The sequence below is a fragment of the Lampetra fluviatilis genome, chromosome 35 (genome assembly GCF_964198595.1).
Source record: "Lampetra fluviatilis chromosome 35, kcLamFluv1.1, whole genome shotgun sequence".
In the NCBI taxonomy this organism is placed as follows: Eukaryota; Metazoa; Chordata; class Hyperoartia; order Petromyzontiformes; family Petromyzontidae; genus Lampetra; species Lampetra fluviatilis.
In genome coordinates, this window is record NC_136309.1 from 6,798,124 (window position 1) to 6,825,785 (window position 27,662).

At 42.4% G+C, this 27,662-nt stretch overlaps 1 protein-coding gene across 1 annotated transcript in view; it reads left to right on the forward strand.

Annotated features, from left to right (window-relative positions):
* The window catches only part of LOC144944588 (centrosomal protein of 112 kDa-like), a 219,240-nt gene that overhangs the window by 51,001 nt on the left and 140,577 nt on the right, over positions 1-27,662 (forward strand). The window contains exons 15-19 of the mRNA XM_078872873.1: positions 2,603-2,662; positions 3,567-3,646; positions 6,424-6,559; positions 13,886-13,993; positions 15,747-15,929. Of these exons, the coding sequence (XP_078728999.1) occupies positions 2,603-2,662; positions 3,567-3,646; positions 6,424-6,559; positions 13,886-13,993; positions 15,747-15,929 (567 nt within the window). The remainder of the gene's footprint in view (positions 1-2,602; positions 2,663-3,566; positions 3,647-6,423; positions 6,560-13,885; positions 13,994-15,746; positions 15,930-27,662) is intronic.

The window sequence follows — 27,662 nt, forward strand, 5'->3', positions numbered from 1 at the left end:
CATTCTTTGGGGTAAAACTCGGTGGATATTTTTTTTTTAAATGCAGCGGTCATGGCACACATTTTTTTAAAATCTCAGTTTACAAATTACTTCTTCAACTGTAAGTCAGAGGCACCCAAAAAACTAAAATCAACAAGTATATTTAAGAGATATTGGTTCTGTGGATGTTTTTTTTAGCAAATGCCGTTGACGTTAGTCTGCATAACGTAGAACACACAGTAGGTAACAGCATTAGTCTCTGGAGATTGCAATGTTTATGTCGTCTTTGTCACTGGCATGCAACAGACCACTTGTTTTCAGATTTAATTGTTAAACTGTTTCAAGTTTATGATATTTATGAAATAGTTTGCCATTTGAGGAATGAAACCACGTTTGAGAAATGATGCCCTTGTACTCTCTTTTCAGACAATTCTTTCAAGGGCTTTTCTCCGTCTCTTGCTTTTAATGCAAATGCAATGTCCAGCAACATCTACCTCTTGCACGTAATATTGTAGATTTAAATAGAACCTGATAGTGATGTGGCTAACGCACTTGTCTCTCAATCAAAAGGTTCATAATCAACGTTTTTTGGGTTTAGATCGCGTTATTTATAAATGTGTCGTAACCCTCCACCACCCGACACGGCCAATCAGTAAAAAAGTGTCACGTTGACAAAAGACAAATAGTTCACTGCTTTAGCCCACCGGTGTGTTGAAGCGTGAAACCACAGCATTTTACAATTTGAGTACGACGTTTCGCTGGTAATTGCATCCAGCATCATCGGGCAATTCGCCAGAATGGCGCGATCTAAACCCAAAAAACGTTGATTATGAATAATATTGGTTGCGAAAGCCTACGTGTTAAATCAAAAGGTTGTTGAGTTAAAATCCTAGCTTGAGGTTGACTCAGCCAATCTCTCTCTAGGGTCAATTATATGAAAACCCGAAATATTATTGGATTTATTTTAAAACACTGCCGTAGCAAAGTGTAGAATTTACCACTTGCTTAGTGCTGTCAACAAGATGAGTGCTTACGCCATCCTCGTGTGAGCAGGAAATTAAATTTCGATTTAAAGCTTTCGTGACTGCAGGGATTAATCTTCTTGGTTCTTTCAGTAAAGTCACGTAGAAGGGAAATAATAAAATAATAAAAATAAAACATAAAATAATTTTCACGACGTTTCGGCCACAACGCAAGCAGCCGTCTTCAGGTGAAGACCAGGTCTGTCGGGGAGACAGCGTCTGAATGAAACACCACCACGCTTGGAGCGTATAAAAAAAAAGCAGGAAATTACTTTGATTTTGTATAATTTTAATACATTGAAAGGTAGTGCAGTGGTTCGAGCATTCCGCTACACACCCGGTGACCTGAGTTCTATTCATAGCTACTGCTAACATCAAGTATTGAGTGAAATCAAAACTAGCCTTGGCCCCTGTCCTTCAGCAATTCACAGTGACTCTGCGTGGTGAAGTATGGCCAACAACCCCAATGACCGACATGGCATAGGGAAGCCTTCATCCAGTCGTGGATTGTCAGAAACTTTTCACTTTTGACCATACACTGGTTGATAATGTACAGACTAGCTTTACAGACACCTCCCCCTATTCATTGTCAAACAAATAGAAAACATATTTTCCCCTATCGCACTAACTGATTAACTCAATTCAGTGTGCAGTGCTAGTTTTGGCTCTCCCTTGGCCGTAGTCTGGTCAAACATGATTCCTGAGACAAATCAGTTTTCAGCTGTCTGCCCTGGAGAGCTTTAAAAGAAACAAAATATACAAGGGCAAGAAAAAATGAGTTGGTGAGACTTTGTGCGGCCCAACGGTGTCATTTTACAAATCAAATCTACCGAGGGCCATTAGCATCGTTGTGTCACGGGGTTCATTGAAGGCTCGCTGTCTCCTCTGTGCGCGCATCAGCAATCCCTGTTGTGTCTGTCCTAATCATCGTGGCAGTGCGGTCCTATTTTAGACACTCACCAGAGAGTGACAGAATCCAGCGGCATGGACCGCATTGCCCTGCCTCAGGTCACCGAATAGCATCCGTCTGCCTGCCTCGCAAACAGGCGTCGCTGTGTGGTTTTTCATACAAAATGATGCATGGTTCATACAAAGCTCTGTCTGACAGTTGTGTTGGAAAAAATATTTCGTGGCATAATTTCACATTTTGCTGATTTTAACCATGTAAAATTGTCTAATTTTGTAACTACTGTGCTTGTGGTTTATTGGGATTTCAGGTACAATATCCAGTTTGGTAAAATACTCCATATGATTTGATAATCAGGCTATCAATGTAAAAAAACAATAATATAAATTTACCTAAAGTCGGTATAAACACTGGCACTGCCTGTAAAAAGAGTTACTGTTTATTATGTAAACAATAAATGACTCTTGAGAACAATGGAGCTGTTTATGTAAAAACAATACGTAACATGATAGAACGGTGACTAAATCCTGTGCCGTTCTGCCAATCACTTCATTTTTATACGAAGCATTTTTATTGATTAACATCACATACCAGACAAGGTTACACTTTTGGGGATCAATTTGTGTCAATGTAGAGAGTAAATGTTTTGCCTGTCCTGCCTACGTTGTCTTTTATTTGTTTTTTATTGTCCAAGGAGCAAGAAAATCAATTGAAACAACAAATTATTGAGTTGGAACAGCTCAGTGAGAAAAAGGTGCGTTCCCAACAATTTATCCAAGTTGGTAGATATCTTTCTTATTTTTCCGTCTTATTTTTCTGCCTGTACATTTCCAGTATCTCCAGTACCTTCTCTAATTAATGTATGCATGCTTTATTTCAAAAGAATGAAACCCTTTTCAGAGATTTAAAACGAGAAAAAAATGTTTTCCATTCCATAATTAGTAGATTTTTCAACATTTTTTCAATTGATTCAAATTTACAGATGGAGCACAGTGATTAGACCTCATCACCACCATCACATTCAGAGCCATAAACACTGACCTTGTAGTCGTGAAACTTACCACTATGACAACCTTTATCAACTGTTACCAATGCAACCACCACCACGTATCGTCTTCATCAACAATTGTTCATTACTTGCACCACCGTCAGCACCAAATAATCTCCATCATTCGCATAGGCAGTGGTGGGCTTGCAAAGGTCACTCTGGAATCATGTGCGTGAGACAGACATCCTGGCAACCAGAGATCTTAGCCGTGGCCATCATCGAGTAATATCTGAACCAATCCTTGAATCCTTCCCCCTACACCAACCAGCATTGACCAGCTTGGTGCAGTATGGCCAAACAACTCCCACGACTGACGTGGAATGTCTGCGCTTTCTGGGGTACAACTTTAGGCAACAGCCGGCCGTATTCTGGATCGAGATTAAACGAATCTGATGAAGCACCTTTATATTGATTCAGCCAGGTCTACTTTAAAAGTACATTTCCTGGAAAGTTTTGACATACCTTACGGCTTAAAAAAACGGGGCCCCAATCTGCATTCACCCATCGATTTGAAAAGGCGGTTTGTAAGAGAAGCTTGCGGTAATTGGGAGTAGCGTGTGTGTCTGCAGGCTAAGAGATGCAGTTTGAATCTACTGTTTTTTTTCCCCAGATACGATCCGTGCAAACCGAGGTGGAAGAAACCAAGGCTGATGCGCAGAGAAAAATACGCCAGATGGAAGATGGAATCAGGTGCCGCGCCCCCCACCCCCCAGCCAATTCCTGATATTATTGCTAGCTTGCTTACATGCTCTTTATTTATTTATACGTTTATCAATTTATTTGTTGATTTATTTAGGTGTATGTTCACTTGCACATCTTTATATATTTGAAGAGGTTGAACGCGACCCCCTCTGTGTGTTCATTAACTTTTAGCAGAAAAATATACATTAAGCTTATGTTTCCGCACTGGCACTTCTTAAAGGCATCGAAATATGTACCTGATACACACTCTGAACCTTATATGGGGTACAATGTTCAATACTTATATATCTTAAAGTCATGGTGTTATTTCAACAGCTGATCTCAAAGTAAATTAATTTCGTGTTAAAAATTGTTACGGCTAAGTAAAAATGGGAATTTGTTTTATGTAAAATGTCATAACAGTGACCGTGCTGCAATGCAAATATCCATTAGGAATATTTGGTATGCTCTGAATGTAATGGACATTGAGTAAATCAATGAAGTTGTCGGCAGTAAGTCAATCTATCAGCCATATAATGGCCCTGCGTGAGGTAATTATACCTGCTGTTGTGCTACTTAGCAAATAGAAATTTCACCGTGGTATGCCTAGAGGCAAATATTTGGGGGAATTGATGTGCTATGCCAATTAGATGTTAATTTGTGAGCTACTATACTTTTAGACATATATAATAAAGAGGGGGGAGCAGTTGCATAGTGGTTAGCATCCTGCACTGTGAACCCTTCAACCCAAGTTTGGTTCCCAGCCATGGCTAAAATCAGCATCGAGTGATATCCACTTTACCGATCCTTTGACTCATCCTTCATCGATCCACACTGACCATTCGTGATGGACTGGATGCATAAGAGCACGTGCTAATTAATGTGCAGACTCACTGGCATGCAGCAGTATGGTCAAGCACTACTCTGTGTATGGACATGTAGTGGGGAGGCCTTTAGCAGTGGATTGACAGAGGGTTGTTAACTATTAATAGTATGATAAAACTGGAGATTTTATTTTGTATTTTTGAGCAGTCATCTTTTTCCCAACATAAATTTTGCACGTTCACGTAGTTTTGTCAATGCATATTGTTATGAGCTGAGTGTGGAATACATTTAAAATTATATATGTGCCTTTTAAAAACTTTCCAAGAGTTAAATTTTGTCATCGCTCTGTGTAGCCACTGCACTTTAATTGCATAAAAAAACTTTTAAATTAAAGGCTCATGTATGAAAAAGATTTAACAAATTAATATGGTAACTAAGTTGAAATTAAGAGTGATTTATTTTATAGCAATTTAGATTAATAGGATCCATGTCTGTTTAATTGTGGTGTTTATTACCTCCAGCTAACTTGGGGGATTACTTATTAAAAGTGACTTCCCTTATTTGGATAGAAACTTAGGGCGGTGATTGTGAATGCACAGTGGCTTACTCTTGTGAACGATTTTACGGGGCCTTGAACCTCTGCTGAGTAACACATTCTGCGTGTGTGCGCTGTGGTTAGAGTGCTAGACTCGACATCAGAAATTTCTGAATCAAGTCAGCAGTCCTGGAGTTGATAAATTCGTGATACTTTGTGGAAAGGTCAAAAGGTATTGTCCTGTTTAGTAACTAGGAATGTGGAATTTCCACCACTGGCTCCAGGGTTGCCTATGGTATTCAATTCTCCCCTAATGCTCTTTGAAGCACATTCCTGCGGAGGGAGCTGGTAGGAACGTTGGGTTGCTCGGTCAATGGCCAGGGTCAACGGCGGCGTGGTGTATTCCGCAAATATGCCCGACTGTGAGGGCGGGCACAAGCCAGCGTGAGTAGGTTAAACGTTGAGTATTATAAGGGGACCACGGGGTGACCAGCCCCTCCCCACGCAGCCCCACCCCTCCCACTCCCCACCCAGTTCCACCCTCCCCACCCAGCCCCTCCCCACCATCCCCTCCCCACCCAGCCCCTCCCCACCCTCCCAACCCAGCCCCTCCCCACCCTCCCCTCTCCACCCAGCCCCACCCCTTCCATTTTTGGATGCACGATGGACGGACGGACACAATAATCCCCTGTGGGCTGGTGGAACCAGGTGGTTCCTACCAGTATAAAGAGAGTGTTTGACTTGACTTTGAAATGCACCAACAACTATAATCCAGCCTTCCCAAACCTGTCACCATCTTTCATGGTTTTGCGATAGAACCATTTATTTTATCGGTTATAAATACAGAAGTGAGGGTAGTTGTTAGTTTCATAAATAACTAAGTTGCCGGCATTTGGCCGCAGAGATGGATGCTTGGAATTTCATGACAAAACAGGATTAGCAATGCAGAATTCTGAAAGATAACATTGCAGATACGTTTCGTAGATATGATGAGGCAAAAATGGTCATGCTGTGTGGGTTGTGTGTAGGATAGGGGAGGGCCGATTGCCTACACAGACATTCGAATGGTCAGCATATATCCAGTGACCATGAGGAAGACTTAGGACCAGATGGTGGGATACTGTTTGGGCAGATCTTGGAAGTCACGTGTCTCCTGTACGGCAGCTGCGCATCCTGGCAAAGCCCAGAAAGTGTTGGCATGGCACGGTGGCATTAATGGCTTTGGCCATGATTACATTTTGATTTTGATAGAACAACAACAATATCAATCAACAGTTGGGACCTTCCCACTAAATTGTCACATTGTGCCAGCTCATTTGTAAGCACACTAACCACCAGGCTTATGCAGCTGCCCATGACGACATTGTAAACCCTTTACAGGGCATAACCGTTGCTGTGGATGCTGTGGTACTTTTGTGGGAGACAGAGAGAAGGAGGAACGCCACACCAGGGCCTTGGAGGCGGAGAGGGCTCATGTCCAGCGAGCAGAGGCTGCCCTGGATGACTTCAAAAAGCAGGTGGAGCTCAACGCAGAGAAGATATATGGCGAGATGCGACATCAGGTGGACACACCCTCACGCTGCTACCTCACGGGGCTGTTGACATCTCCATATTTTGTCACCCAACATTTGTATTTCGACTGCAGGGCTAATCTGATGAGCTATGAAGCTATTTTTCACAGATGTCCAGTAGGTGGTGGGGTGGGGGGTCAGAAAGTTACAGAAACATTCCTTGAGCTAGGAATCTATTAGTGATGTTTCTACTGTTGCGGAGAGATTTATTTATTTTACTGTTTAATATGTATTTGTTACATAGTCAATGACGGTGTATGATATAAACAGTCTTGGGTCCCCAAGACCAGTCCTAAGCCTCGAGACCGGCTGGCGGAACTTTTTTTAGATCTTGACATTAATGTCGGCTTCTGGGTTCTGGCCTTGAGTATCCTCCATCCAAGAACTTTTAGGTTATGGGTGTTTCAAATTGGTCATGTGTACCTACGTTTGAAAGTGTTATTAGGGACTCGCCGTGGAGAGAACTGACCAAATTGATTAAAAGGTTGCCCAAAATTTTGTGGATTTAAAACAGTGTTTAAAGGACAACCCTTGTCGGCAAGGCGATAACCTCACATGTACGATGCGAAAGAAGTTCAACATACATGTATACGTCATAAATTGGACTCCACTCCCGATGATGTTGTATGGCATCATCCTGTGAGGTCACACGTCATGACCGACCTTCACGCTGGCCTCCACATCATGGGCTCCCGGGCCTTGTGGCTTGTACCTCAGCCTTGGGCTTGTAAGTCACGGCCTTGAATTGAAGACTGATCATTCATGTTGTATTATTATTACTACGACTACTACTAAACATATGTACACATCACGCTATTGCGTTTACTTTCAGTGAAAGGATACTTCAGTTTTCAAATCCTGTTGTTCACGTTCAATGCAATCGCCTGCATGCATATCACAATTCACTCATCACACAGTGCAATCCATCTCAAGCACTGCAATCAACATGCTCGCAGAGTCTGAGGCTCCCCATTTCACCAAACCTGCGTTGACCAGCGTGGTGAAGTATGCTTATGACCGACACAACTTGGGGGGAGCCCTTCATCCAGCAGTGACGTTTGCTTAGAGCTGAAAGAGTAAGTTTGATTTAAACACCTACATGTTGATAATTGTCAAAATAGAGTGAACTTTGTTCCACATTGGCATTCATAGATGTTTGATGAATTCTGATGTGCAGAGCCAATGCAGTGTAAGTAACGAAGTTATCGAGGTTTATATTTTTGTCCATCCAAGTTGTACTTTTCTTTCCTTATCCAATTTAAATATAATATCAAGGAGAGCAATGGACAAGTTTACAAATAACTCAATGTCAAAGACAGAGCATTGTTAAAAATAGTGCCTGATTTGAAGACAGAATCCTAATGTAAATAAAGCCATGCATTTCTCTTCACCCGACGGTTGTAAATATAGGGAGGAACAATGTTAAATTTAGGCCATTGTGAAACGCTGCGCCTATATTTAACGGTTTACTCCAAAATGGCACCGTTAAATATGTATGTGCTTTATGTGTCCTCTATGAATGCATGCAGTTAACAATGTTATTTGTTGCACGATGGCCATTGTTACATAGACATTTGTAAACCAGATCACAAAAACTTACAATTATATTGTTAAGGAAAAATCTTTGCATACACATTTTCCAGGCCTCCTTTGCAAAAGAGAATATCAATCAGGCTCTCACGTGCTTAAATAAAGAACATTTATACAGCGCATACACACATTGAAAAAAAAAACACTTTTATAAGGCCAAGGGGGTGCTATGGAAGAGTGTTTGATACTTGGACTTACAATGAGAATGGTTTAACTTCAATCTTGATTTGAAGCTTTCGTGACTGCAGGAATCCATATTCTTTGGTTCTTTCGGTAAAGTCACTGCAATTAATGGTTGGGGTCACCCTGATCCATCATTCCTCCAATGTTGATAAAATAAGTACCACTTTGTGGAATGTCAACATCGTTTGCCCAATGGAGATACTGGTCCTTGACTTTGGACTGTGGAATTTCCCACAGTTCACGGCCGCCAATGGAGAATGACCATTGCTCTGTGCTTGTCCAAGCAAGTTAGATGCTTTGATTTGACTTTATAGTTTTTTTTTTAATGAAGATAACATTTATCTAATTCAGTTTTTCCGCACCGTAAATATTTTGCATACAAAGCCACAAGTTGATGACTTTCTTTCCCAAATCGCGCACTGTCAAAAAAGAAAGCTCGGTTGGAACGCTGAGACGGGGTGCAGAGAGGGTTACACTCGTCAGCTAGGGGCTGTTAATTTTATTCTTTGCACAGCTTACATTTTATTCGCCAGTTCATAAGTGCAAGGTGCGTCTGGTAGCACAAATTATCGTTCACTCTTTGCATTCATTGACGTTTTTGCAACCCAGCATACCAGCGGCTCTCTTCAAAGGGCAGTACCTTTTAATGCTGTGCCATGTGTAAAAACCGTTTAATATTTGTCCTTGTCATAAGTGCACAGTAACAGTTGACAAGGCCACAGTTTTTTTGTGGGGGTTTCCATACAAATCTGGTTCATGTCTCTAGTCAGCGTACAGCCTTGTTTCTGAAAATAATTGGCAAACGCAGGCTCCATCAATAGGGCAACTATTCATAGCCAGACCCGAATGAGGTGAAGGTCAGAAGCTGCCTCTTAGTTTCCACAAATGAAATTTTCGCAAAAGGAACACGAGAGAGCTTGTATTTAAATGCAGCAAGGTTTTTTGTTTTTGTTTTAAAGACGCGTAACAAATCTACGCTCGTGCCCACGCACCATTTAACTCGACTCTTGGGTCACGTCGCTTTTATTGGCACAATCAAGTAACATCCAGACAGGTGCTGTTTGAAGCCAACAAACTTTTTTTACGTTATATGGCTCCTTGTGCAGTCGGCGAGTGTCATATACTGCAATAAGCAATGCGCACCTGCACGGGTGTGTTTGATTGTGCCGTGCCTCTGTTTGCTAGATGTCGACAACAGGTAGTCAAATTTGGGGCAGACTAGCACCTCCGATTTGCATGGTTGGTAACGTATGGTGCGAAAGAAGTTTAATAAGATACATATATATACGTTACCATGTAGGCTTTCGCAACCAATATTATTTATAATGAAGGTTTTTGGGTTAGATTGCGTAAATATAAATGTTTCGTTAACCCACCGCCACCAGACACAGCAAATTACTGAGGTTTGTCACGTTAACAAAAACATGCCAGTTAGTTACTAAACCCACAACATGTACAATTTGAGTACGACATTGAAGACCGAAACAGGAAGACTTCTTCACAATTCTGGATGGCTGTAATAACCAGCGAAACGTTGTACTCAAATTGTAAATGTCGGTTTTCTTTCCAACATACCGGTTTGCTGAAGTACCAACTAATTGGCAAGTTTTGTTTACGTGACAAACCTTCGTAAATTGGCTGTGTGGTGGTGGTGGCGGCGGATTAACAACACGTTTACGTGATCTAACCCAAAAAAACATTATTACAGACGTACATACGTGAGTGCCATTCACCAGGCCCTTTGCACTGACGTGGGTCAGCTAGGTGAAACAGAAGATTCAAGTTTATATTGTTTTGAATATGTATTTAAAGCTTGAGGTGCTGTATTGTCAAATATGACTCGTAATACTGTAATTTGTATAAAGGATTTGCCGATGTTTTCAGTGAGTCACCATGTGCTTTGTGACTTTAAATGTCTTCTTGTGTTAGCACCGTCATTTTTTAAAAATATTCTAACAGCAATGATATTAAGCAGATATTAATATTCTAACAGCGGTGATATGAAGCAGATACTGTATATATTCAGATATGAAGTGGCCAATATCAGCTTTTACAGTTAAAGGAACAATTTCATGCTAATATCACAATTTAGTGAGACACTGCAGATGCAGGAGTAGCTTTTAAGGCACGCCAAGAATATTAAAAACAAGAACTTCCACATGTTTCGAGTTTACAGCTTTGCCTTCTTATAACTTTGACATGTTTATTCAAAGGACCCCGCTTTTTTGAAGTTTCCTTTATTATGCAACACTTTAAAGAATTTCTTTATGGAGCATATGTTTTATGACTGAATGGCTTCCTTTGCTAAATTGCCTGACATTGGCTACATAAAAGCGGAATAAAGGTGAAGGGTTTGGATGTGTCACCTGCACAGAATCAAACTCTGTGAATTTTTAACCCATTCTCACTGAAAACAAATAACCCCTCCTAGAAAATGGTACAACATCGTAATCAGAATCTGTATTCATTCTGGAGGAATCGGATGAGCTATGTAGCTGATTTTCACAGATGTCCAGTAGGAGTGGGTTCAGCTAGTAATACTGTTATTTGTATAAAACGAAAGGAGTTCAAAGTCGAGAAAAGGAAAAAAATTAAGGGTCTAAGCACAAATCGTATAAGCATATAAATTCCTGCCGATTTTTCAATACTAAATGTAAGCTTGGTCAAGGCAATAAAACAACAACAGCAATACCAGTCCTAGACACACAGACACAGCACTCAGTTCGTCAATAAAATTGCACATTAAACTTGAACTATCGAAGAAGAAAAAAAAATCCATATAGCATGTTGCTAAAGTTCAGTGTTTATGTACATCAAGCACATTGCAGAAACAGTCAACATTTTTTTCATATCTAATATATAACAAGCGAAGTATTTAGGCAATGGCTCTTTTTCTTTAAAGCACAGATGGATTGAGCGCAGATATGCGTAACTTTGACACGTTAATGGAGAAATATGGACTGTTCCTCATCTGTGCAGAAGGCCGTGGGTTTAAATCCAGTCACAGAATCTTCACAGGAGCCACATGACTCAAGATATGTTTTCGTTTATTGGGTATTACTGGTTTACGATGATTCAGGTTATATATTTTTTCAAACTGCATTGTGCTTCTTTCAGTATCCACATGCATGTTGCTTTTTGTGTTTAGGTTGTTGTCCTTCCCCTGCACCTCCGATTAGCATGGTTGACTACATACGGTGCGACCGAAGTTTAACATACATACATATTAAAGCGGTTATGGTGCAGTTGATAGCACCTGTTAATTTACTCTATGAGATCTCTTTTACCAGTGGAAAAATATAGTAGTAGGTTTTTACCCTTTTAAACTGGTACAAAACTGACACCTTTATTCAAGGCATCATGCTTGCAATAACCACAACACAAGTTTGCTTTTTTGACTACTTGTGTTGTGGTTATTGCAAACATGATGCCTTGAATAAAGGTGTCAGTTTTGTACCAGTTTAAAAGGGTAAAAACCTACTACCTACTACCTGTTAAATGAAACATTTAATATACAATATTGTGTCACCTAGACGGACAACACAATGGCAGAGCGCGAGTCTCACAATCGCACATGAAGGGGTAACACTCAACGCACCGCACAGACAGATTCAATAAGCTGCTTCTCCTGGCCTCCTTGTGAAGCCCAAGGTTGCAATGCCAGATTTTTACCCCAATCTATCCCAAGTACTATTGAGGCTTAACCCTGCTCAGCTGCCAAGATCTGACGAGGTCGGGTGGATTCAGGAATATATTTGGTCTTCCATAATATAGCGGCACGCAGGGTTTGCACGGGTGAGGTGATAACCACAGCAGACAGCTCTGTATGCACGGACAAAGTGTCCCGGGCAAATGCATTGCAGCCACACCAGGCATTGGGGCCATTTTGTCGAGCATTAGGATGTCCTTGTATGGAAAATTATTGGTGGTGGTAATGAAAATCAGGATTATGTGAGATGATATGTGTGAAGTTGTATATTTTGCATTTCTGCAGCCATCACGGCTGGTTAATGTTAACGAAAACGTTAAACAAATAACAAAAAGTGTATTTTTTTGGTTGCTTCGCGTATCTGAATGTTGCAATTTAAAGCGTCTGATGTCATAATCATAAGTGACTACTTTGTATGCTGTGGTTGTACCCAATGTTATCCTGTCCTTTAGACTTCTTAGTGAAGTTATCGCTTCAGTGCTTACTTTTAATAGCCTTAGTGTGAAAAGGGGGAGGCACAGTTGGAAGCTTTCCTTTCACTAGACTGAATCCTGAAATTGCTCTATAATATAAACTGCATCTGCCGTTGCACAGTTGATTATATATTTCACTCATGTCGTTTTCCCAGCCCATTTTTGTCATTTACAGATTTAAAATATAAAAAAAGTGTTCTTCTTTAGAGATATGTGAGCCTAATGTCCATCTTGTTGAAAGGCCTTTTAAGTTTGCTGAAAGGCTCTTGGCATGTGCCTCCGTTCTCACACTAAATCAGGCACAAATATGCTTTTTTCCCAAAACTTGGAATAAGGCCTGGTGTTTTAAAACATTTTTCTGGTTTTATTTACACGCGAGGGCAAATAAACAGCAAATACGCATTTGCAAAGATATGAAAAATATCAAAGGCGGCACCGTTAAGGTCACTGTGAATAGCGGTTGGCCGAAGCCTGTCACCTTGCCTTTCTCCCATTTGTTCTTATAACCTTAGTGTGGCACTCGGCGCACGTAAGTTTAACTTGCGTTATTTTGGTTCCAAACTACGTGAAATACTGTTGTGCGTTCACAACATCTTACTCAGTGGTTTGATTGTAAGCCAAACTAATGTTCCCCTCGAGTGTCATTTATCGCGTGCCTTACACCGCTGGAGGGAACAGGCGCTGTGCTCTTAGTAGTGTTGAGCATGTTGTGAAAACCTTCGTACGTAGCCAACTGCTCTAATCGGAGGTGCAGGGGAAGGACAAGTTAAACTTTACGCATGCCGTATATTACGTGTGTGTGTGTGTACATTTTTTCCACAAACATAGCTGTTTCATCCATAATAGCCGTTTAAATATATTTTGTAAATATGATGGAAATACCGATAATTAGATTTGTTCCGTGGGGTGGTGGAGCGAGTTCGCGCAGTGCTGAGTGCACCACTCGATGATCCTGGGAGTCTGAATTTGATTCCTGCGCACGGCTCACATTGGTAGTGAGAGTTACCCGAGCTGGTCCTGGCCACTGCCATTGACCAACTTACACTGACGAGCATGGTGGAGTCTGGTAAAACAACCCCAATGACCGATACGGCATCGAGAGGCCTTCTTACAACAGTAAATTGAAATATCTTATAATTAACAGATTTATTTATTTTTTTCAGGAAATTTCCATTGAATTTTAAAGATTTTTGTTACTTAGGATGGTCCTACTTTAGGGATGTTTGGCCACTTATTTATCGAGTACCCTGCCATTCGGGCGAGGGCACTGGAGAGAGTGCTCAAAAGCATCCGACGTGCGAGTGAGGGGACAGCACTCGTGACACTGGCCCTGCCTATCTGCTCATGCCATCACCCACGCAGATGACGAAGGTGGAGAGCGACTTGTCCCGCTCCAAGTCACTGCGGGAGAAGCAGGCGAAGGAGTTCACGAGACAGCAGGAGCAGTTGCGGCAGCGTTACGAGCAGCAGGTACCCAGCACCCCAGGGTAGTGAGGGCAGAGTGCTGGCGGTTCCCACGGGGCTACCGCTCTCGTCACCGTGCTCGCCCATTGTTGCATTAACCGCCGTTGGCGGCTGGTTGAGGCTGGAGAGAGAGGCGGCAGAGTTATCCAGCGAGTCCCATGATCGGCACCGTCTTGTTTCTGAATTGCTTTGTTACGTTTGTTGAACGTCTTTCGCACAGCACGTAGCCATCCGCATTAATCAGAGCTGTGAAACATCTCAATGTTGGATGTAATACAGTCAAACGTTTTAAGAGGCAAAAGTTTGCTGTGTCGAAATAAGTGTGAGGTGGTGCTTATCTCCATCGGTAGTTTTGAGTGTCTGGTGGAATTGCACATTTCTACGGCAGGGGTTATGCTATGTTTAGTAATACCTCTGTTATGTGTATTTATACCACATCAACACGGTAAGAAAGTACTCCATTGTGTGTCAAGTATTGCAGAGGATCCCTTGGAGGGGAAGTCTGGTGTCAGCAGCCTCTGTAATTTCAGCTCCAATCGCATATATTAAAGCTGTTTCAGTTAAAAGCTCGTCGCTAACACCTCCGATTAGCATAGTTGGCTACGTATTGTGCAAAGGAAATTCAAGATATATACACAACACAAGTCTTTACTTGAGACTGAATCTAAATATGAACACACGTGCTGGATCAGTGAGGGCCTCTCCACGCCGTGCAGGTCGCGGGGGCCTATTTGACCACATGTCTCCACCACGCTGGTAAGTGTGGGTTAGTAATGTTGGGGAGCATCGGTGTGGGAGCCTGGAAATACGGTACAGCAATGAATGGCCACTACATTGCCTTCTGCTACCCACCACCTAATCCCTTAGCCTATACAGGCAGTCCTCTTCTTACGATAGAGATGCGTTACGACGAACCCATCGTAAGTCGAAAATATCGTAAGTCGAAGATGGCCTAGCCTACCCACAGAACAATTTACAGTACCGTACTGTATAAACTATATACTGTATGTATTTATGAATTACAATACTGTATTGCACAGTAAAATGTAAAGTAAAAAAAACAAGGTCAATTTTTAGCCTACCTATATGAACTGCAATTTAATAGAAAGTTTTTTTCAGGAAACAATCCTATCTGCTATAAAAACTGTTAACATGCATTGAACGTATCTTATCGTGGTAACCCTAAAATGAAATCGCTAAAGCTACGTATCATACATGCATTGGACGTATCGTAACGTATCATATTGTACTGTACTCACCAACATTCTGTCCGTCGTATCGTATCGCTATCGCCATCGTAAGATCGAAATATCGTAAGTCGGACCATCGTAACTCGGGGACTATCTGTACTATTGGTTGTCCACGATGTTCATCTGTCCCAGCCCTCTCCAGGGTCGGGTCAAGTTCAAGTGTATTTATTTAACTTGGAGAGAACTCAGGAGACCAGGATTGTCTCATTTGCAAGAGTTACCCAGGTTATCAAAACTACAAAAGCAAAACAATGAAGCAAATATAAATCGGCGCAAAAACAACTGTCACGTGAAAATTTTCAAACATTACACAAACACAATTCATCGTTAAACAACGCATTCCCTGCAGTGCAAGTTGGCTCGGGCAGATCACCTCCAGACTGATCAACGTACAACGACAATAATGTGACAAGATGAGTAGGGCCATCCTTGCTCATCGGACTAGAGGGCATTCATGTTTTGCTGCGTGAAATAGTATCATGCAAACGCCGTCATCCCTGGGTGTCCAGATCGTGGAGCTACGCCTACAGCAGGAGCAGGACAAGACGCTGGCCCTGCAACATCACGGGGCGGACAAAGAGCGGCTCTTGAAACTGCACCAGGAGGAGATGGAAAGCCTGGAGGCTCGGTTGCGAGCCACCGCCATGGAGCAGGAGACTCACTTCCAGGAGAGGAGGAAACGAGAGGCGAAGGTAATTGCAGAATCACACCATTCATTTAAAACTATTTTAACTACTTTTTATATTCCCAGATAAGGCCCACTGAGCAATACAGCCATTTTTCAGAAGGCACCTGGCCACAAATGATAGCTCAACGAAGTGACTTATCACGTGGAAAGTTATTGCAGCCTCATACTGTAAACGCATGTTATCTAAATGTGGAGAGAAAAACCGGAGGACCCGGAAAAAAAATCCACATGACCACGGGGAGAGAGAACATGCAAACTCCAAATATATGGGCGTCAGGGTCAGGATCGAACCCACGACCTCCTGTATACCACGCGAGGTATTTCATGACTCTCCAACATGACGTGGTCATTCACTCACTCATGGAGATCCATTGAAGGATCTGCCTTGTTCATATTTGCATAATTTTGATGGCACTGCATTGCACTTAACTGTTTTAGAACATCACACAGTGACTGAGTTTGTGGTACAATGTTCTAATAACGGTGCCACTGCTCTCCACACGTATACCACACATGTCTGCATATACCACGCTGAGGTCCACTAGGTTCATAGCGTCGGGCGCTAATCACTGCAACACCACTCGCTCCATGCCCTTTTGTTAATGCAGGTTAATTCAATGGACGACATGGTCATTAATGAATAGGAGTTTTCGATGTGCAACTCTCACTTCCCATGGGGTTGAGCTGCCATTGTTTATTTAGTACCCTGGACATGCCATTTATGAGTTGGTGTCATGGATCGGTTCATTGTAAGTCATTTCTACAAGCTTGGGTTTCACTGAATACTGGAGTATTAAAATTAAAACACATTTTCAATATGTAGGTTGAGTATTAGTTAATTATTGTGATTCCATGTTGGGCAGAATGTGAGAGATAAGTGAGAACTTATGCTCCTCTACCTACAAAAATATTTTACACTGCATTTCAGGATCACAATATTTTACCAGAGTTTTTTTTAAAGGCAACAATATGAGGTCATGAAGTTCAAATTCAGCTCTATTGATATATTTGCATGGCTGCAACTACCTCTTGTGTCACTTGAAAACTCCCGCTTTGATTCACGTGTTTCCAGAGGGCCATGTCAGTTCAGCAGAGAGCACTATGTACATATTACGCATGTATTTAGTTCTTCAGCGTCTCCAGATTTCAGTGCTTCTCCAGGGATAATTGGCTCTCAATCATGATGTGAATTGCACTCTCTGACTACCGTGTTCATGGAAAGAGCAACATTAGTTCAGCTCTCAACCCTAATTTTTCGGAATTAGTTTGATTCATAAGTTGGCATAAGTGCTGACATTTGTACCGTAGCAGATTGCATTTCCCCAGCCTTGTGACTTTAGTTGCATGTTCTGACAGTGTCACTTGTCTTCTACACCAGCTTTGGGGGGGGGGGTGGGAGCTTCCCTCCCAAGCCAACTCACGGTGAGCAGCTGACTGCTGTTTGTCAGCGCCGAGCAGGCGAAGGGTGGCAGGTGTGGGTCACCTCGTCCCATTGTTTGCCAGCCCCACCCTGCTAGCCTGCACAGTGACGCCAGCCCAAGGAGCCCAATGAGGCTGCGTCAATGTCACAATTTTACCGGCAACCGTCAATGGAAGAAAGGGTAATTTGCTGTTGGAGGGGTTACTGCATACATTTATGTGCGTTATGCACTAAAAAGCAATGACGTAATAAAAGTATAATTCCCTTTGTCACTGCACTGCTGGATGAGGGCCTCCCTATGCCGTGTCAGTAATGGGGGGTTTTTGACCATACTTCACCACCCTGGTCAAGTTGGTGAAGAGTGGACATGCAGGCGGGACCAGTTCTAAGATATAAGTTACATTTATATAACAGTAATTTGTCCGATAGATTGCATTGAACCATGCAAATGTGGAAGCCTTAACGTTGGTTTTCTCAGCAAGTTAAAGCACTCAACTGACTTATATTTTTTGAAGAATGATGAAAAGCTTTTGAGAATGAGATTCTAAGAATTGTATACTGTATGTGAGAGGGTTCAGAATATGGCACAAACAACAGTAGCATCAACTTAACGTCAGGCCATGAGTGTTCAAATGTTTTAAATATTTAAATGCATAACTCTAACACCACTTCAAAGACATGTACTTCTGAAAACAGCAAAGAAACGTTCATTTAATACATGTTACATGTTTTAGGTAGCAGAATTGCATCAGACTACATCCAACACCTTCTGGAAAGTCGTATATGTGTGTGGAGGCCTCTATAGGGAAGGGGGAGGGCGTGTGTTGCTTCCCGGAAGAACCTGGGGAAAAAATAAGTTAATATATTTACCGGAGGGTGCCACGGTGTGGAGATGTTAACTACCTCACTCAAAAAATAAGTTTCCTATATAGGTCCCCGGACCACAACGCAGCAAGAGATTTTTTATTTGTTTTTGTTCCAAAATTTTCGGCTCCCGGTTCATACTCGGCGTACACTGCATTGAGCGGGGCAGGGTCGAGAGAGTGGCCAACAGGGAGCCGCTCTCAGTCGTTGAGAATGGAACATTCTACAAACAAACTGAAGGCACCCCAATGGGTTATCCCTTGTCTCCGGTTGTCACCAATATTTTCATGGAAAAATTTGAGACGGATGCCATCCAGGCATCCATCTACGCCCGTCCTTGTGGAAGAGGCACGTGGATGACACGTTTGTCATCTGGCCACATGGCCGACTAGCTCTGAACCAATTCCTCAACCACATCAATTCCATACACCATCCCATCAACTTCACCATGGAGGTAGAAAAGGATGACCAGATCGCTCAATGGGCCATTCTGTCTACAGGAAAGTAACCCATACTGACGCCTACCTAAAACCTGATTCCCACCACCATCCATCCCAGAAGAATTTCCTCATCAAACGCTACACCATAGAGCTCAATGTATCTCCGGACATCAACACCTAACCAATGAACTCAAACACGTACACCAAGCTCTCAAGGCGAATGGATATTCTGACTACACAATCCGCAAAGCCATCACCCCAGCCGTGAGGAAGGAGCCATCTGAGGATCCAATCAAAACCATTACCTTGCCATACATAGCAGGGGTCACCAAAAAGATTTCTAAAATCGTGAACAAACACAAGATCCAGGTCCGATTTAACACAGTACATAACATTTGTGATCTGATTCCATCTGTGAAGGACAAGATTCCTGACATGCAATATCCTGGCATCTACAAACTAAGCTGTATCTGCGGCAGCAGTTACATTGGGGAAACTCAGCGACATGTCTCGGACCGTATTCGTGAGCATAAGGCAGATTTGAAACACTGTAGGGCCAATACTTCTGCCGTGGCTGATCATCATTTTAATGTGGCTGGCTCACACGAAATTGATTTCTCTAAGACGATGCTACTTTGCAAGCCTACTGCCTGTCAACAAAGATTCGTTCATGAAGCCATCCATATATACAGACACAATTTCAACCGAGAGGATGGTGATAAACTCAGCAATCATTGGAAAGATGTCATCAACCACTTTGGGTCATGACTTGTCAATCAACCTCCACCGTCAGCAGTGTGGGTGTGGGGAGTGGGGTGCAGTGATTGCCTGGCGGCCCTTTGATTTGTTTAGACCCACTGCTGGTGCCGTTATTTTCTCCTGCATTGGCATTAGCTGCCCCGCCCACGCTGCTGTTGCCGCTGGGACACTTGGGCTACGCCCAACTCCAAACCTTTATAAACAGTTTGCCTTTAGAGGCTAACCCCCCTTTTCCTGATGACGACCGCTTGTGTTGCGATCGAAACGTCGTGGCTTTTTTTTTTCAGGCTACAGTCTACATTATAGACTGCCAGTACACTCACCAAACTTAATAACCAGGCTACAGTCTACATTATAGACTGCCAGTACACTCACTCCGATGAAGAACCAGGCTACAGTATATATATTTTTTATTCACTTTATTGTTATGATTATTTTTCTATCTACGTGACTTTACTGAAAGAACCAAAGAGTATGAATTCCTGCAGTCACGAAAGTTTAAAGTCAAAGAGAGGTGTTAATGTAGGTGAGCTTGGTCTCCGTATTTGGTCCGGGGTGAGTGCTGGAAAGACCATGTAAGTGGCAAAAATAGACTTACATCTCCTTCGCCACAATATACCCTGCAATTCGTGCCTGAAATCTTTTGTTCATGCAAAGTCAGTCGTATGGGTGTTGATATCTGTTGGTTTTTAAGTAGGTAGATCAAGAGGTTTCCTGGTATTTAAGGTCAACAAGAGGTTGGGTCAGCCCATCATCTCTCTAGGGTTGATTGAATGTGTACTACATTGTGCCTCCCACCCCATGACAGGCTGCAAATGGAGTTGAGTGTGGCCCTTGTACTCATTTGAGGAGGAAGACATTTTTACCTATTTTAGAGTCATTGTTTATGAAGTCATTGTAGAATGAAATTAGATCTTAGCGGTTGCCATTTACAGACCCCTGCTATTGCGAATCATAGCTTTTTTTGAATGATCGCTTTCTCAACATTTTTTTCACTATCTCTCTGCTCGTTGGGAAGTTCACCATTCTCCTCTGCTGCCCCGTATTACGAAGCCCCCTACCCTCAAGCAATCATTGCTGTCGACTTACTGCCCCCTGTTCCAGTTCAGCCTCAAGACCTTCTTTCCTTTTACTGGTAGGAACCCACTGGTTCTGCTAGAAAAATGTAACAATGCATACTAGTTATCATAAAATGATAATTGGTTTTTTACCCTTCTATCTGGCAACAAAACTGACACCTTTTTTTTACAAGGAGTCATGTTTGCATAGACCACAATACCTGCAGCCATAATGCAAACAAATAATATAACTCTGATAATATATGCACTGTCCTCGAAGTTGATTGGTCCACACCCGAGACAGCTTTCCTTAGAGCCTAGTCTCACATGGGTTGGACCAGATGACGCCTTTTGGCGTTGGACCAGATGACGCCTTTTGGCGTCATCATCATCAGCCATGATATGTCCACGTTTCCATAAATGACACAGTATGATCCATCTCACATCATTATTCAAGCATTTTGTTCCTAAAACAGTATTCTTCATAATATATATGAAAGTAATAGTTTGGCTCTGTAGCTAAGTATACATGTTAAAGTGCTAATATATACAAAATTAGTACCACAGTGTTGCGATGACGCTTACTCACTTCGAAGCGAGTCATCTATTTCTAACACTCGTAGCTATACAAATAGTTTGGTATTAGAAAGTCACCACAACTGTTACCTCCGTGACCTCTGTCGTCCGAATGGGCGTGAGTCTTAGTGTCTTCTAGGTATATTCCTGCTCGTCTCTGGTTGTGGCCTTGAGTCATAGGTGGACATTCCACATTCCCATAGTCGGGGCCTACCTTTATTGGACAAACACTCTTGATTTCCCACAAATTGGTACAAATTTTATTGACCCACAACTAGGATTGAGCTCGTAATATTTTTCGATTTAAAGCTTTCGTGACTGCAGGGATTAATCTTCTTGGTTCTTTCGGTAAAGTCACGTAGAAGGGAAGTAATAAAATAATAAAAATAAAACATAATAAAATAAAATCATTCTCACGACGTTTCGGCTCCAACGCAAGCAGCCGTCTTCAGGTGAAGAATGAGGTGAGGAATGAGGATATTTACATTACAATTGAAGTGCCCTAACCACATTAGTCCTCAAGCTATAACAGTCATTGTCATTAATTGCACAAGTGTACAGTGTATAAAATATCAAATTTAGATTTACGTTTAAAGTATTTTTAAGCAAGTGATCAAACATATCCACGTGCATGTGAATAACTTATCCCAAGGACTGGCAGCTGACTTCAATTTAGATTTACTTGGTGTTTCAATGGGGGTTAAAACATTTTTTTGCAAATAAGCCTCTCGGACAGTTTAGAGGGTCGTGGGGTTAAAGTCACATGGCTTTGACATGTGTGATGTGGGCGACTATAAGTAATGGCTTAGAGTGGCCCTTCTCAGCTCGTAAGGTCACACACCAAAAGTGGGCCATCAAAGCCCTCTTTACCAAAAGGGTCATGACCCACATGGTCAAAACACACTGGCTTAGGGTTTTCATTGCTTAGGGTAGCAAGTTGTATGGATAGGCATGAACAAACATGCATTGCACGCCAACTAACTTTATAAAGAGGGCCTCACTCACTCCTGTGACACGCATGCATGATACACGCGCTCGGCTTTTTTGGTTGAACACTTTTTGTTTATTTGCTCACCGCAATTCACTCTTTTGTCAGAGTTATATTTACCTCTTCTCCCAAAAGCAGGAGAGGAAGCGATGAGATGGCAAATCAAGTTTTGGGATAAGTAAAAATGGGCGGGGGGGGACGAAATCATTTCCAGCCTATACATTTGCATAAAACCAAATCGTCCACTCAAACAATAAGGACGTCATTGAAATGATGCAGTTAAATACAGTTCAACACTTAACTGATGATGTATATAGCTTCACACGTAACGTAAGGTTCTTAAATTAATACCATAATACGTTCCACCAATGTCGTATTGAAAAGCACAGCATGTTAATCACCGTGTAGCATTGACTGTAAAGTTTTGAGCTTGGTGGTCATGTAAAATAGTTTAAGCAGTAACCACAATTTAAATTGGCATTTCTTGTGACAGGCTATTACAGGCAGCTGTATAGACAATATTGACAGAAGTTTTGTGAAACTAAAACTCAGCAAAGCGAATTAAGGAAAACAAATTAGCGAAGCCTTTTGCTTTTTCGATTTCAAATGCCATTTAAAGAGAGCAGGGATATTAAACTGAAGTTGAAAAATTTGAGAGGAAAAAAACATAATGGAAAAGTTTGTGAATAACTTCAAATATGTGGCAGTACTTCAGAGTCATAAACATACCGTTCTAGGAAACATGTGAACACAAACAGACTTCCAAACACACACTTTGGGAATTAATGAGAACATTTTAGGGTGTTATGTTGGAACAGCACGGTTAGTGTTCAGCCTTAGCTTTTATCCTTGCGCCCCCCCCTAGCCCCCAACCCGAGGACACTATCCAGAAGTATGCGTATCCGCCTAGGGAAATATTCAGTCCCACAACACCAGTGGCAACACTGAGCTATTGTGCGTTGAGTGTTGATATCTAAAGTAGCCGTCTCCAGAAAAACTATACCAAGTCAGAAAAGTTGATGTTATTCTGACATTGTACATAGAATGCCTGAATATCTGCACACAAAGTGATTCACTAAATTAAGTTGGATTGTTGATTCAAATAAGGGAGAGTTTTGTGCTCTGAAACTGAAAGATTGCATATTCTTGGATTGTACAGCACTGCGGCAGTGTTCTACAAAATTCTGTATTTTATGTGCCCTCTGTGCATCGTAGTACACTTTGTTGATGGGTTAAGCAAGTTGCGTCTCTTAACACTTGGAAAACTTTTCAAATGTTTCCCAAACAAATTCACATGCTCTTCTGTGCATTTGACTTTAGTGTTGTTGTTGTGTGTGTATGTGTCTAGCCAAGGTGACATGTGGACTGTCGTCTCCTTTCATTGGCTTACCTCCTCGACTGTGGAGCTCTGGGGTGGGGGTGGGGTGTCCTAGGTGGATTGAAGTTGTGCCAAAGTTGATGTGACACTTCTATCACAAGTAAGCTAGCAAACAAGAATGCTTAGCTGTTCACAAGTGTATCGACAGGTCCACAACACTTTTAAAATCCAAATCATTAATACGTTAAAAACTGCAGCGATTGTTTGGTCACAAGTTACGTAATTTTACACGTGCAATCCATTCATATTTGCGCACACTCTATAAAAGCCACCATTTTCCAATTTTTGTTACTTAAAAAGTAATTCATCACAACAACGAACATTAAATACATTTATAATTGAATTCACTTGCAAAGCATTCTTTTCAGCATGCGTAATGTGAGAATAGTTGAAACGTTCGTCACCTGCATTTCAGTGCATAAATTATATTTTAAGGGGTTCAACTTGCGTTCCGTCCATCTTTAATTGACGCATTTGTCCTTAGTCCAAACCTGCTTCCTGCCGGCGTAGGTTGCGTTTCCGCGAGCCGCGTTCAATATTAGTTTGTGATCGTATTTTTTTCGCCGTTCTTGAAAAGTATATTGTAAAAACCTCGTTGGAAATGCACAGCGTGCCAATTTAGGGCATCTGAGGTGCGCAGTTAAAATAGTAAAAGATTTTTACTTAACATTTATAAAGCGCAGTAGGATTTCGAAATCTGAGCAACTGCGTCGCTGGGCGCCATTTTTCTGCGCAGCAGGATTTCGGAAAAAGGAAGCGACCGCGTCAGAAAATTGTGGATTTTATTCCGGCAGGACTGGCAATCGCGAAGGGGAGCTTCCATCGATGGAGGCTGTGAGCCGAAATGAGCGTTATTTCGCTTTGTAGCGCAGCAGGGCTTTGCAAACTCCGGCGAGTGCGCTGAGAAATACTGTTTCTGAACGCAGCGGGATGCGAAAACTCGAAGCGGTACGCAGCTTGATACGCGCGAAGATCCAAATTCTATTTTCATGCGCTGTAGGGTTTCAGATGCTTGCGCGAATGTAACCTGACGCAATGGCCCTGCCGAACAGCGCAGACAAAAAAGCGGCTTTGGATTTCTGCTGAGAATACCCTGCCGTGCTGTTATGTTTTTCTGGACGGCGGTTCCCCAGAAACGCTAAATGAAGGGGCAGCATGGGCCGCACGAGGAAGGAAGGAAGGGTGCACGGACGCTCTTTAGCACCTCCTGCCTGCACGAGGGCTTTAGATGTTTCTGGGCACCAGCAGGACGGCTCCCCCCGACAAAAAGCCAAGATGACGCTTATTTTTTCATAGATGGATAAATCTGATTACGTGGAACCATAAACTGCAGGGATTTTTAACAAAAGGCCCCTTTCTTGTGAGGCCCGGCTTGCGACGAAGCCTCCTGGTGCTACGGGAGCCCTCGCGCCGAGCCTCTGATGCGGCGTTCAGCGGGCGGGGCTATGGAGCCGCTCGTAGGTGCAGAAACGGCGCACGCGAGCGACATGCCGAGCAGAGTGCGGCCTCCTGCCGAGAGCATATACAGGCAAGGAATATCGATAATCCCGCGCAACAGTAGCCTAATTATTTGTAGTGGAAAAGATCGGGCGACACGAATGGTGGTAAGAAAGCGGCGGGTTTTTGGCTCGTTGGCGGTGGCCAAGGTTAGGAGGACGCGAACAATGGCTGCAGGCTGCTGGACTCTGTGCACATTTCGCTGTCCTGGCAGGTGGGCACATTTTTACATTTCATTTTGAGTGTCGGATTCGAATCGGGGTGCTTGCTTTAAAATGTTACCTAAATACGCGGCGGCGCTGTTTTTGTGAGCTAATTGCGCGCTGTTGCAGTGGACTAAGTCTGCGCCATATTTTTTCCCTTCCCCTGCATGTGCACATTTTGTCGCGCTGCGTAAAATTTCCACGGCGTTCACTTAAAGAAATTTAAATCATTAATTTAGGCAAAGAGTTACGAGTATCGCGATTGTTTTTGTTTGTGTTTTTTCCCCCCGCATGCCCCAATTCCAGTGCTTTATTTATTTAATTGTCCATTGGTGTGGGGATCGTAACACTGGAAGCCAACATGGCCGCCAGCAGGCTCGTCACGTGACCGCCTCCAAGTGGCTGCTGCCGAGAGGGGCGATGAAGGAGCGTTTTTCCGCTGCCTTTTTGACAGATGGCGGATCGTACCGCGGTGGGATAGCGCTGCTCGGAGATCACCGCCGGTCGTGCTCGCACTGTCAGTGCCCATGACCCGCTCTGCTTGCTTCTGTCCGAGATGTGCATCTAAAATAAGAAATATACGTGCACGCGTGCGTTTTAAAACGGATAAATATATAATTAAAAAAAAAACCATCGTGAAGAGCTCTAATTAGCCTTTGTCACACCCCTGAGGTTTTGATGGTCTTTGGAACCCTGTTGATAGCTGACATTCATTTTAAGTCATTTTCCTTTTTTTTATTTTATTTTGTACTTTTTTGCTTTTTTCCCGTCGCTTTTTTCCTGCTTTGCTTTTTTTCTCGACTCTCTATACCCCATCCCATCTTTCAGAGGCACGTTTCATCACATTTTCAAATATTCACTTTGTTGTTTCCCCACAAAGTGTGTTGCGGGGTAATTGGCTCTAAATCAAAGTGATGTTTGCAGTCAGATCTCAGCTTCAGCAGTGCCAGGGGAGAAGCTGGGTTTTCGGATAAAAGGGATCGCAGGCAAAGCCAAAATTTACTTGCCGTCTGTCTTTCTTGCACTGTCTCCTGTCCCACTTTTTTTTTATTTTGCATCACCACGCAGACAGTACATTTCCGATTTATTTTCCCACAACGGCAGCTTGTTTCGCGTTGGTAAAATAATTTTGCGCAAATCTCTGTGCTCTGACGTGACTTCAGAGGTGTTGTGCATTGCAGCATGTTTCGTTGCTGTGTGGAATCTGTTTATAATTTACAGAGGTTGGGAAGGTTTTTTTTTTTAATATAAAAATACTGTATATTATGGTAATGCATGTGATTGGAAGACCGTATGGGAGAACTGACTTCTCAACAGCCAATGTAATTTTGATTCTTTGCAATCGCTTGGTTTGTAAATCTCACAAGCGATATCATAGGCATCGTCAGATTAAGGATGCAAGTAGAGTGATAACCGTGCTGGGTTCACAAAACACTGCGGGATAAAGCCAGTGTCTGTGGATCAATTATGATTCAGCGTGAGAACGCACTGTGTGCGTTTACCCACTGCCAAAATATTTAATCGGTGAGCGTGAATGTGACCTACCGAAGGCTTGTTATTATTTTCATGGCAATGGACACAGTGGAGTACATCAACGTACATTGCAGTGTACTGTGTGCATCATGCGCCTTTTGCAGTAAATATTTAGCAATCGTTTTTTCATGCAGCGAGTGCAGAAATTGCAATGCAACACAACACGCAGCAGCGCACGGTGTTTGTTAATCGGCTTCACTCACAGGCTCTGTTTGATGTTTTTCTGTATTTTTTGTCTTTTGGTTTCTGCGTATCACAATCCACTCTCTGCTCGTGTCCCAGATTTTTATATTTTCCTGTACAGTAGCTGGCGCATCTCTGCCTGCCCTCGTTGCACCGAATTGAAAGAGCAGCTTTCGCTAAGCTGTGACTGTCACACCATCACCGCTCACGCTCTTTGCAAATGCTCTATCCTTTTAATCTCTGTCGCTTAGGCAGATACATTATTGGACTTGCCATTCACAGGGCATACTGTGAGCTGGTGTGCATGCTGCGGTGGTCTTGCATATGCAAGCTGTACTCTCCATTCTGAAATGCGTATCATCATAAGAATGTAACCTTATATGTGTCCTAGGTTAAAACATGTAGTTGAGGTTTTGTTATTTTTGTATGCTATGCTTCATTATATGATTGTACCGAAGGTTTTTTCACTGCTGATTTTTTCTTCTTCACGTCTACGTTATGTCCGAGTCGCCATGGAATTGGATGTACTTTGGCAATTGAAATTTGTCCTTGCTGCTTTTAAATATTCGCCTTTCGCAGTCTATCCAATTTTAAATGAGAATTGTACTCGTCATATTGTTGCGAGGGCTTGCAATTGATTTTCATGACTAATGTTCCAAACACTGCCACTAAGTCTCATCCCGTTAAAATGGTTCCAAAAGAATCGAGTACCACTTTGTCGGAGAAGTCAATAGCAGTCGTCCTCTCAAGGGAATAGTTCCCACTTTGGGAATGTGGAATTGTCATCACTCAAATGGAACCACAAGACCTGTTCTCATTTGCTTCTGTAGCCCGTGTA